This window comes from Balaenoptera borealis (assembly GCF_965194805.1).
Source record: "Balaenoptera borealis genome assembly, chromosome: X".
In the NCBI taxonomy this organism is placed as follows: Eukaryota; Metazoa; Chordata; class Mammalia; order Artiodactyla; family Balaenopteridae; genus Balaenoptera; species Balaenoptera borealis.
In genome coordinates, this window is record NC_138881.1 from 108843362 (window position 1) to 108856154 (window position 12793).

The window sequence follows — 12793 nt, forward strand, 5'->3', positions numbered from 1 at the left end:
AAGTATGTGGGAGGAGGGATAGAGTCTTAAAAGCAAACATAAACGGGCACATTTTATTGTATGTAAATTGTACCTCAGCAGAGTTGATTTCAAACAAATTCTGAACCTGCAAATCACTTTCGGCAGAGGGAATACTGGTCTTGACCAAGATGTGTGATGCTTATTAAGCCTTGGGAAGCTGCCCCCTAACACCGTAAGAAAGTTCTGTTCATTTATCATCTTCCAAGCATAACCTAGGCTTCTGGGAAATTAGATCCAACCACTTTGTTCTACATTCAGTTGCAGAGGGGTGAACGCTCCTAGGGGTTTCTAATTCCTTTTGAAACTCCACCATCCTGGAAGGATTTATGATTATATGGAGGGCTCGGGAATGCAACACACTGTGAGGTTTATGCCATGTCCCAAGATCCCTCCACCTGGACCTGTAATGGTTAGCCCTGGAAACAAAGTCCCCTTTTGCTGAAGCTGCCACCACCAGCTTCCCCCTTCTTCTACCCCATGTTCGGCCCTCTCCCGTGGCGGGCCTTCCCCATTGGCCAGACAAACACAACCGACTGCGGCAGCCAATGGGAGCCACTCTCCTGAACATTCAGAGGATGGGTGCTCGTGGTGTGATGAGGGGAGGTTGGCGCCTGGCACGCGCCCCCCTACATCTGACAAGTCTGTGACAGAAACACTAACTCCCCCTACACACGCACACCCGTGCCCCTGCCTACCTCTCGCAGCTGCGCGGACCCCCATAACCCACAGCGTGTCTTGGCAGCGCCCTCCCCGGCTCCTTGGAGCGCGCGAGCGCACCTGCTTTCTCAATAAGACAGAGCATCGTTTTATCCTAAGGCTTGGGAGGGGGCTGCGGAGGCGCGGCGCAGCTGCCAGCCGCTTGGTGAAGGCGGTGAAGGAGGTATCTCCGCCCCGCACCCCACCCCCGCCGAGTAGTGTCGCTCCGAGCCGAGGTGCTCCAGAGATGCCTGAGGGTGCAGCTCTCTTTGTCCTCCCCAGCTGTGCCCGCTGACCCCGTGCGCTCCAAGAAAGTGGGGGTGGGGAGCCCGAAACCTATAAACCTATAAAATAAATGGGGGCAAGGAGAAAAGAAGACCATCCTGGGGTGGTGTGTGCGGCTCTCCCCACCCACCCTTTCCTCCTTAGGCTTCCTCCCTCCGGTGTGTCCCTGGAGTCCAGGCAGGGGAGGGTCTAGGCGAAGGTGCGGTGGCGGCAGCGGCGGCCTGGGGAGCGCGGTGGGATCGCACGCCCGAGCGTCCCGTCCCAGCGCACAGGCGCAAGGAGAACGCTTGCCCACTCTCCTCCATCTCTCCTCCCCTCCCTGGCTTTTGTGTCGCTGTCTCAGAGCTGCTAGGAGGGTGCGCTGGAGGAGGGGGGGGCTGGGGTGAGAGGCACCCCCTTCACGCGCGCGCGCGCACACGTTGCTGGCGCACGCACACACGCGCGGATACAGACACGCACGCACACACACACATATACACACACGCACAAAGCTCGCTCGCCTCGAGCGCACTAACGTGGCCGTTTTCTTTGTGTGGAGCCCTCGAGGGGGGTTGGGGCCCGGGTCCGGTCCGGGGGAGATGGCGCAGCCCATCCTGGGCCATGGGAACTTGCAGCCCGCCTCGGCCGCTGGCCTGGCGTCCCTGGAGCTGGACTCGTCGCTGGACCAGTACGTGCAGATTCGCATCTTCAAAATCATCGTGATTGGGGACTCCAACGTGGGCAAGACCTGCCTGACCTTCCGCTTCTGCGGGGGGACCTTCCCGGACAAGACTGAGGCCACCATCGGCGTGGACTTCAGGGAGAAGACCGTGGAAATCGAGGGCGAGAAGATCAAGGTGATCCAGACGGTCAGGTCCGGGAAGGGAGGGATCTGGGAGGGGGCCTTGCCAGAGGCGTTGCTCTAGTGGTTGTAAATGTCCAGCGCGTGGCTGTGTCGCCGCTTGCTGAGCCCAAGACCCTCGGCACGTCCTCATCCCCTTCGCCTCTCTCAGTGGCCCAGTACCCACCTCACCCGTTTTTTGAGGGCAGGCGGGAGTGGTTGCATTCATGCCCTTTGCCCCTGCCTGACAGCTCCCGGTAGGAAAAGCCTGTTTGATCCTATCCTTGACCCTGAGCTGGGAGCAGCGGCACCTGTGGGCAGAGGGCGGTATGAGGGATCTCCGTCCTGGTCTGTGGGATGGATCCCAAAGCGCTTTACACATCTTGAGGTCCCTTCTACCTCGTGGGTGCCAATAGGTTGCAAAAACCTGCTTTGGCTAAGCCCCCAGGCCTTGCGGGGGTGGGGGGAGATGGAAATCCATAGAGAATGAAAGCTGCTTTATTTTAAATTACAAGTTATAATTAAGTTTAAGGCTGATTTGGAATAGGAGTGGTGTGGGGTGCTTCTGGCACAAAGCCATGAGCCCTTTTAACGAAATTGAGACAGGGTTACCTGCCAACACTTCATAATAGATAAAACTAGTTCTTTTGGAAAATACCCCTTAAATGATATCTTCTTTATTTGTCTGGGTACCTAATGCCCGTTACTCATTCTGTTGGTATTGTCTTCAGCAGGCCTTTGTAAAAATGCAGAGCAACTTATCTGAGGGCTAAGGGAAGTGTCTTGGTGCCCCCCTCTCTTTAGTTTGTCAAGTAGGCTAAGTACAGATATTCTTGTCTGACCATTTGTGCTCACTTTTGGTTCAGAAAAGGTAGAAACTCGATAGGACAGTAATATTTCAATGTGCAGAGGACGGAGGGAGGGAGGACATGGCAAGGGCAGCTTCATGTGTCAGAGGAGCAGAGGAGGCAGGGTTATGGGCAGGAAAGCCACCTCAGAAGGCACTGGGCACTAAAGACCAACTTCTTTAGACCCACAGCTGGCCTTTTCTTAATTCTTTTTGTCTTTTAATTAATTAATTAATTAATTAATTAATTAATTTTTGGCTGAGTTGAGGCTTTGTTGCTGTGCGCGGGCTTTCTCTAGTTGCGGCGAGCGGGAGCTACTCTTCCTGCAGTGCACGGACTTCTCATTGCGGTGGCCTCTCTTGTGGAGCACCAGCTCTAGGCGTGTGGGCTTCAGTAGTTGTGGCATGCAGGCTCAGTAGTTGTGGCTCACGGGCTCTAGAGCACAGGCTCAGCAGTTGTGGCGCATTTGGCTTAGTTGCTCTGTGGCATGTGGGATCCTCCCGGACCAGGGCTCGAACTCATGTACCCTGCATTGGCAGTTGGACTCTTAACCACTGTGCCACCAGGGAAGTCCCACAGCTGGCCTCTTCTTGAGCCTATGGTCGGACACTTTCGGGTGAAGGTAACCCTCCCTCCTGCTGGGTAAACAGCCCCAATGACCACAGGGCCTCTCTTCTGAGTGATGTGGAGAGAAGGACTGAGTAACTGAGGAGAATGATGCAATGCTCTAAACTGTACAAGATTCCTGACTCCTTCATTATTAAAATGAATGTGTTTTAAAATGGCTTCAGAGACCAGGCCAAGGCAATAGATGTCAGGAAGATGGGCAGCTCAGTATTGGTAAGGGAGTGCTCTTGAAAACAACTGAGACCCAGGATCAGGAAGATAGGGCACTGTTTGGAAACAGTGATATTTTTTGCCCCTCGCATTTTGGAGGGAATTGCTACATTTCCTTTTAAAAGTCAAAGTAGGTATCTGTCTCCATCCTTTCCTAGGGCTCTTATGTCAATATCTGCTTGGCTAGGACTTCTTTAATGTAACATTGTAAGACTCTGGCATTTCTAAAACATGCCTTCTAAAATCCAAAATAGAAATGTACTTATGGATGTGCTCTTAAACCCTCAAAACCTTTTGAATTTAATGCTATCGCTTGTTTAAAATTGTGTCACATTGAGCCAACGAATCCTCTGGATTTAAGAGAGGGGGAAATAAGTCCCCTTGAAATTTAGATGGAGGAAAAAGGAAGCGTTTGGGAGTCTAGGGAAGGAGAACAGGGGGAGAGGAGAGGAGGAAGCCAGAAAGTGGGAGGTGAAAACGAGTGGAAGAGGGTCACTACCCAATGGCCTTGGGGAAATTTTGCAAAGATTCCTTCCCTTCTAACACCCAGTACTTGATCAAACTGGATTTTACAGTCTCTGCCAAAGATTCCGGACTTTTTCCCAGAGGGCAGAGCCTGTGACAATGTGACTCACTAGAAACAGAGCCCAGCACAGCACCACGTGCAGATAAGTGCTTAACACAGGCTTTTTTGGGAAGATGATATTTTCAAGAGGGCAAAACCTTGTGACACTGCTCATGGAGGAGCCCTCTGAGTGCAGATTCTGAAGGAGCTCAGGGTGGGGTGTGGGCGCAGCGGGATGGGGACCCTGCCTCTGGCAAAGCTGCTGCAAGCTCAGGGCCCCAGCCAGCAGGCAAGACCAGCATGTCCTTGGGGAGATGGCAGAGAATGGCAGCTAGCAAATGAGCTCCATAGGAGATGATTTTGCCCCATACTCCGGCTGGCCTGAAGTTTCTCAAGGAACAGGTACCAAAATCACGCTAGGAGGTGACTGCTTTTGGGGAAGAGAGAAAAGTCCCCAGGCTGAGGTGGCCCTAGACCACAGCCAGCGAGAGAAGGCTGTCAGGCTCTAAAATGCCAGTGCTCACAGGAGAGTGGCAGAGAGGTCTCAGCAAGCTCTTCTCTCAGTTCAAGAGTAGGGTGTGGCCTCTCCTGGGCTGCCCCCCTGTGTCCCAGGGTGGCACATACTGTCAACCCCTGCAGGGGGACGACTAATTTAGCATATTTGGAGCTACTGTCTTAATTACCAGGGCCATCCCTAGGGCCTTGAAGCCCCATTTGGTGTCTCCAATCAATGTGTCCCCCATGCCCTCACAAGATTTATAATCCAGTATTTCCTGGTTCACAAGAACATCAAGAAAAGCCTACAACGAGTAGGCAATAATCATAATAACAACAACAAGTTCTATTTATTGAAGAAGCAAAGAGCACAGGCTAGGCACTTCCCATGCACTATCTTATTTGATCTTCTCAGCAACCCTATGAAATTAGGACTATTATTACCATTCTTGTTTTAGAGATAAGGAGACCAAAGTTAGATTAAATAATTTGCCCCAAGGTACGTGGATCTGAGCTTCAGTCTTTGACTCTTGTGCCCAAGCACTTCGCCATCTCACTATCCTGCCTTCCCCGTGACAGGGCCAGGATTTCAACCTAGATGCCGAGCTCATGCTCTTTCCTACTGCTCTCTCCTCTAGCGGGGCAGTATCTGGCTGGGGGGCATTGTGCTCAGGGCGAGGTGGCATGCCGGCCAACCAGCCTTATGGTCTCTTCTAGGCCAGGGGCCCAGGGTTTCAGCCCCAGAACCCAGGAGCCTTCAAGATGTCACCTTCAGCTGCACCCCAGACATTGAGCCGGGTTTTACTTTTTGCGCCTTGACTGTCTCACCTTGGGTATGAGAATCAGAGGATGTTCAGAGATGGAAGAGACCTTAGAGCATCTCTAATCTGACTTCCTTATTTTACAGAGAGGAAACTGAGGCTCAGAGAGGGAGCGTGACTTGCTCAAGATCACCCAGGGCCCGGCCTACAACTCAGGTCTCCTATTCCCTTTTCGGTGCTCTTTCCACACACCATGCTGCCTGGCTTAGAAGAGCATGTAAATCCCCACTCTGGGCCAGCCCCATTGTCCATCCAACCCACAAAGTTACCTGTGACAGGGACATGGTGAGACATCATATGGGAAAGCTGACAGTCCTTCCTGACATCAGCCTAGGAAGGATGGAGGCCTCCCCCAATCCCCAAAGGCAGGGTGGAGCTTCCCTTAATGACCATTAAGTGTCTGTCACCTTACAGGTTTAGCTAAATATTGCGCCTGTCTCAGTCTAAAACATTGGAAAATGCCGACTGGGGCGTGTGTTTGGGGGTGGGCAGGTAGTAGAGGGGAGGCTCAGTTCTAATTTTTGAGCCATTCCTTGTAAATTTTCATGCAAGCACCCCCTGCTGTCCAGTTGGGTTCCTCCTATAGCCTGGGCACCCCCTCTGCCCCAGCACTCCAGACCAGGCACGCTGCAGGACAGCCAAGGCTGTGGGCAGGTGCCGCTCAGGATTGTGGATTTCTCTTCCTCCGCTGATCACTTGGAAAAACACCTTCGTGTGTTACATTACCGAGTGGCTGAGCTAAGCGTTCCCTCGGAAGCTGCCCGCAGTCAGAATGACATCATGTCTTCCTTAGGGCTTCTGAGCTTCCATCTCCTGCCAGTTAGCTGAATGGTTAATTATCCAGCAGTTTTGTTGTTTCTCTGTCTCCCTTGCTGCCTCTCTTGCTGTGGGTGAGTTTCTCTTTGTCGTCCTCCTTTGCCATTCTCTGTGTCAGCCTGGTGTGTGAACGTGGTGTATCTTAGATGCAGATGGGACAGCCAGCTAGCTGAAGAAAGATTTATCTTAAACTTTTCCCGTCATCCACTCGGGCATCCTCCAAAGGTTACAGATGTATTTTCTCTCTTTTTCCACTTCTACCCCCCGCTCCACCAGCCTCCAACAAAAGGACATTCATGCCTTATCTGTAGAAAGACGCCAGATGTCTTCCCTAGGGATAAGAAATACCCATGTCAGCTAAGAGCACGTGCAGGGGGGAGGGACTTGCCGAAGCCTGCTCAGGCAGCGGTAGCCCCAGGAAAATGGTTTACAAGGCTAGATTTATCTTTGGCAGCTCCCCACCCTGTGCCCCTTGACTCTCCAGAGTCCCTGTCACTTTGGGCCTGCCCCCAGCCACCCATGGCATGTTGCTGGCCTTCCTCTCTCTTCCCCCTCCCCACTGACTGTGTTTGCCTTGGCTCTATCTCATCATCAAGAAGCCAAGCTTGGACTTCCCTGGCGAGCCAGTGGTTAAGACTCCACGCTTCCAATGCAGGGGACACAGGTTCAATCCCTGGTCGGGGCAGAAGGATCCCATATGCTGTGTGGTGCAGCCAAAAAAAGAAGCCAAGCTTTCTGCGCTTTCCAGGATGAGAACCAGCGGATCCAAGGAGCAGTGCTACCAGGACAGGGCTCATGGGCCCTCTGAGACAATGGCAACAGCTAATATTTGCAGAGCACTTTATATTGTGCAAAAGCTCTTCCTCGCATGTTATTTCATTTGGCTGGTCATTGACTCAGCTAGAAAGCTGAGGGGCTAGAACCCGGCTTTCCCAATTCCACATCTACTGCTGCGTTTCCAACAGCACCAGCCCGATTAGCTGTCTGGCCAGACTTGATTGTGGCGGTTTCAGGCCAGGGACGAAGCGGGAGTGTATTAGGCACTGTGTCCTGTACTTACGAGGAATGCTACCAGATTGCTGTGTTTATCCTTAGTTTCCAGAGGAGGACGCTGAAGATAAAGTAACCTGACTGAGGACACCTAACTAGTAGGATGTGATTGGGTTGAGATTTGCACCCTAGTTGGTTTGACTCCACTATACCCCACTCGCCCTTCGGGAGAAAAGAGGGTCCTGGGGGCATGTGTGTGGCTAAGGGGCAGGCGTCAGATGCAGTGCCCACAGGAAGGGAGGACTGGGTGAGGGAGCGCCAGCTGCCAAAGGGAGAGGAGATGCTTTCATTGTCCGACAGAGGCCAGGGGTTTATGAGGATGCTGAGAAGGACAGGGACACTAAAGCCAGAAACAAAATGAGGTCGGTCGTGTTCCAGCGAGCCTGACTGCCGTGCTCTCCCTTCGTGATAGCTCTTGAGGCCACAGCATTGGCTCTTCTGATTCTCTGCTGTGAGCAGCCTGCTTCCTGGCTCCCCTCTCACCACAGACAGGGGTGCAAAGGACTTGGGGTGGGGTTTCTAAAGAGCTGGAATGAGAGCAGTCGTTGAAATTCTGAGCCTCCGAATAAAAGCTTCAAGGCTCCCCAGGCACTGGAAAGGCAAAGGAGGTCTCCAGCAGAGAGGGCCCTCCCTGCAGTTCTGGCAGCTTGGGTAGCGTGCATAATTCTGAAGCCATAGAAAAGCCAAACAGCCAAACTACTCAGCACCAAACACCTCATACACTCCCACCCACGTTCCTGCTAGTGGCAGGTATTTTTAGAGTCCTGAGCTCATGGTGTTAAAGCATCTGCCACATGCCTGAGGGCTGGTAGGCATTCAGCCTTACTCAGAGGCAAGAGTTACGACTACCGGAGGGTGGGGGTGGGAGCCAAGTGGTAATGATATTCTCGCAGGATACCTGCCCTCTCCCCACTGACCTCCATTCCTTTCCTGGCCTTCTGTCCTCTTTCTTCCTGCTCAGAGCACCAGAGAGGTGGAAGAAATGAAAATCTCTTCTGTCTCTGCTTGCCGAAGCAAATCAGCCTTTGAGGACTTATGTTTTTCTGGGTAACCAAAGTCGAATGTTGTCTCTGAAATCACCTTGGCAGGTACCTAGGATGCCAGACAGTAGTTTTGCTGGCTCAGGCCAATACTGCTTTTTGATCATGATGACGATATTGATGACAAGCATGATGACGAGTGACCTGATGCAGAAAAAGACTGCTTACAGTCTAGCTGGAGGGATGCCAAGAACACTGATGAAACGACTAGAGAACAAATAAATATATTCTAAATGGTGTGGTGCAGACTCAAAGTGCGATAGGAATGCCTAAGGAAAGAGAATTGAAGAAAAGTTGGAGAAGGTTTTAGGAAGAAGGTGCAGTGTGAGCCGAGCCTGGAAGAATGGGTGAGCTTTGGATAGAGCAATGAGGGGGCAACCACCAAAGGTACAGAGGAGAGAATGAAGCAGGTGCAGCTGAGTAGTTGGAAACCAGGTTGGGTGGGGTCCGATTATGGCAGACAGAAATGTTTCCATTTTGATGCCACATGCAGTAGAGGGCTATCGGAATTGGCGGAAGAGGAGGGTGACATGCTGATGCAAGCAGGGATTTAGGAAGGCTAGTTTGAAAGCAGTGTGCAAGAGGCACTGGAGTGGAGACGTCTAGAATCCGAAAGACTTTGCTGTAGTCCAGGGGTGAGGAGAGGAGAGTCTGACCAAGAGACATGGAAATCTAAATAGAAGAAGGAGATGAATTCGAATGTCGTGCCAAAGGAACATGGCGGCCATCTCCATTGAGGAGATGAAGGGAAGCCTGGACAATGAAAACTGATGTTCACAATGATGACTCTGGGGCCCTGTAAGATCTTCATTCAGCAAAGAGATTTAATTACTAGATTATACTTACTGACTGCTAACTCCAAATAAAGGCTATACTTCGTTTTAAGAACCATAGTAGTCAATTAGTGACCATAATCACATTTTCTTTCATAACTGAGAATTGTGTAAGGCGTTGGGACCATCGTTCTCAGCATGATTTCTCTTGTCCAAGACTTTGGATGTATAACGGGAAATAGATTGGGCTGAATGTGTTTAGACTCCAGAGTATCCCCTGGGAGTTGTATCTTTACATATGTTACTGATTGGCCTTATCCCAAAAGCTGAGATGCAGAAGAAAAATCCAGTGAGCTAAATTACCTTTTACATAACAAAGAAATGAACTTAAAATAAATTGAGCCACACGGTGAGATTTTAACACCAACTTTGTTTTCTTTAAAAAGTCATAAAAAAAAAACCCAAACCAAACCAAACCAAACAAAAAAACCCAAAGTGATGTATGCATGCAGTAGAAAATTTGGAAGATCCAAAAAAAAAGGGCTTCCCTGGTGGCACAGTGATTGAGAATCTGCCTGCCGATGCAGGGGACACGGGTTCGAGCCCTGGTCTGGGAAGATCCCACATGCCGCGGAGCAACTAGGCCTGTGAGCCACAATTGCTGAGCCTGCGCATCTGGAGCCTGTGCTCCGCAACAAGAGAGGCCGCGATAGTGAGAGGCCCGCGCACCGCGATGAAGAGTGGCCCCCGCTTGCCGCAACTAGAGAAGGCCCTCGCGCAGAAACGAAGACCCAACACAGCCATAAATAAATAAATAAATAAATAAATAAATAATTTAAAAAAAATACAAAAAAAGAGAAGAAAGTAAATATCACCTAAGTTCCACTGTTCATAAATAACCATTAATGTCCTGGCATATACACTTCCAGTCCTATGCATTTGTCTATGTTTAACTTTTTTTAAAAAAATTGGGACCATAGCATATGAAAAATTTTGTTTCCTACTTTTTTCACTTACTTATATTTTATGAGCATTTTCTACACCATTTATTCTATGAAAAGGTTATTTTAATGGCTGCATAATAGCCCATTGTATAGATATATATTGGGTTGGCCAAAAAGTTCATTCAGGTTTTTCATAACATTATATGGAAAACCCCAAACGAAATTTTTGGCCAACCCAATACATACATTTTAGCTGCTCCTCTCCTAGTGAACATTTAGGTTGTTTCCTGTTTTTTTTTTTTTTTTAAGTGATTAAGATCTTTGTGCAGAATTTTGACCACATATCTCTTTTTTTCTTTTTTTGCTCCCCCCCGTTTTATTGAGACATAATTGACGTACATCACTGTATAAGGTTAAGGTGTGCAGCATAATGGTTTGAGTTACATATATTGTGAAATAATTACCACAGTAAATTTAGTGAGCACCCATCATCTCATACAGATACAATAAAAAGAAAAAGCCAAAAAAAGAAACAGTTTTTCCTTGTGATGAGAATTCTTACGATTTATTCTCTTAACAACTTTCATATATATTATACAGCAGTGGTAACTATGGTCATCATGCTGTATATTATACCCCAAGTACTTATTTACGTTATCTGCTATTTCTTTTGTATAGATTTCTGGAAGTGGGATTCTAGGCTCTAAGAGTTTTGTACATTTTTAAGGTTTTTGATAATATTGCCAAATTGCCCTCCAGGAAAGTTGACCGATTTACATTCCAGTTTTTCAACTAACAACCTTAAGAAAGACTTAATAAACCTTGAAAGAAACTTCTCTCTATATGTTGATAAGTCCATTCTGCCAATTTGTCGAAGAACCACTTCCTGTGTCAGGGCTTGTCACCTCATTTTTATAATGCCACAGAACCATGTTTTCTCCTATCTGTTCATGTTTCGTTTTCTGACTCCAAATACGGGTCTTTGTATCTTCCAGGTTCAGGTGTGGGACACCGCCGGTCAGGAACGCTTCCGAAAAAGCATGGTCGAGCATTACTACCGCAATGTGCATGCCGTGGTCTTTGTCTATGACGTCACCAAGATGACATCCTTCACCAACCTCAAAATGTGGATCCAAGAATGCAATGGGCATGCCGTGCCTCCACTAGTCCCGAAGGTGCTTGTGGGCAACAAGTGTGACTTGAGGGAACAGATCCAGGTGCCCTCCAACTTAGCCCTGAAATTTGCCGATGCCCACAACATGCTCTTATTTGAGACATCGGCCAAGGACCCCAAAGAGAGCCAGAACGTGGAGTCAATTTTCATGTGCCTGGCTTGCCGATTGAAGGCTCAGAAATCCCTGCTCTATCGTGATGCTGAGAGGCAGCAGGGGAAGGTGCAGAAACTGGAGTTCCCACAGGAAGCTAACAGTAAAACTTCCTGTCCCTGCTGAAACCAAACGGTGTAAATACAAGAGCAATTATCACTGGAGGTTTTTTTCTTTCCCTTTTTTCCGTGCCTGTGTAACACTGACACCTGCTTGTTTCCATACAAATTGATATTAAAATAAAATTTGTATAGATTATCATATGCCTTCATGTCTTGCTTTCCTCCAAGAAGACATTTCTGATTGTGATGAGTGGAAGAGGCAGCTCGCCCTACTAGAAAGGCACACTCCCTACCAGCCTTCTACGCTGCCTGAAATGCTCATCCTTTGAGTCACTTCTTCAGGACTAATTCATTCTCTCACATGATGTCATCAGTGGGCAGAAACACCCGGAGGGGGTGGAATACAGGACAGGTATGTGGTTCTAGAGAGCCAGTGCAGGCGGAGGGATAGAGAAGTTTTGAGAGCAGACATTGACTCATCATTATTTCCTAGGTTCCTAGGATGTCGAGAGTAGGCTGCTCTCTTCTTATTTCCCAAAATTTAAAAATAAAAATACAGGTTGCCCAGGCTTCCCTGGTGGCACAGTGGTTGAGAATCTGCCTGCTAATGCACGGGACACGGGTTCGAGCCCCGGTCTGGGAAGATCCCACATGCCGCGGAGCAACTAGGCCCGTGAGCCACAACTACTGAGCCTGCGCGTCTGGAGCCTGTGCTCCACAACAAGAGAGGCCGCGATAGTGAGAGGCCCGCGCACCGCGATGAAGAGTGGCCCCCGCTTGCCACAACTAGAGAAAGCCCTCGCACAGAAACGAAGACCCAACACAGCCAAAAATAAATAAATTTATATATACAAAAAATATATATATAGGTTGCCCAACAGGCCCAGTTCCTTCCAACGCCGTTAGCTCCTGCTTCCCCATTTTTCACCAAGCAGCCCCTGATACCAAAAGTATTTCTTTCCCCCTGCCCTTTCTTGAAGAGGGCAGGGTTCAAGCTAACATAGGTCTATGATGCCCCCAGATCTTTGCTGGAAGAAACGTAACAGGAGGATTCAGCCCCTACGTTCCAAGACCCTCTGATTTAGTTGTGAGAACAACGTACACACTGAAACTACTTGGGAACAAAAATTAGACAAGAATATTACCAAGGGCAAGACTGTGCTATGGAAATTGAAAGCATCATATACTCAGCGTCAGGGAGGAGTCACCAAAAAAATCACTGAACTTATTCTGGTTGTTGAATAAAGTGTAATATTTGGATTGGTAAAGAGGAGGGGAGTGGGCAAAAGTAGGGAGGCAGGAATGACCCTGGGACTTGAGCAGAAGGACAACTAGGAGTCTGGCCCACTGACAGCTGAGAGCCCTGGTGCGGAGCCAAGGCTGGGGAGGCCCACG

General features: G+C 49.3%; 1 protein-coding gene across 3 annotated transcripts; it reads left to right on the forward strand.

Moving 5' to 3' along the window:
- Positions 1 to 731: 731 nt before the first annotated feature.
- On the forward strand, positions 732 to 11594 carry RAB33A (RAB33A, member RAS oncogene family). 3 transcript variants are annotated; one of them, XM_082377784.1, is made up of 2 exons: positions 732 to 1855; positions 11007 to 11239. In XM_082377784.1, exons 1-2 carry the CDS (start codon positions 1581 to 1583, stop codon positions 11113 to 11115), a joined length of 384 nt encoding a protein of 127 aa, XP_082233910.1. In that variant the 5' UTR covers positions 732 to 1580; the 3' UTR covers positions 11116 to 11239. The 3 variants fall into 3 exon arrangements, with proteins under 3 accessions (XP_082233910.1, XP_082233908.1, XP_082233909.1); XM_082377782.1 differs by having other exon boundaries at positions 738 to 1850; positions 11007 to 11594; XM_082377783.1 differs by having other exon boundaries at positions 743 to 1838; positions 11007 to 11594.
- The last annotated feature ends 1199 nt before the right edge of the window (positions 11595 to 12793 follow it).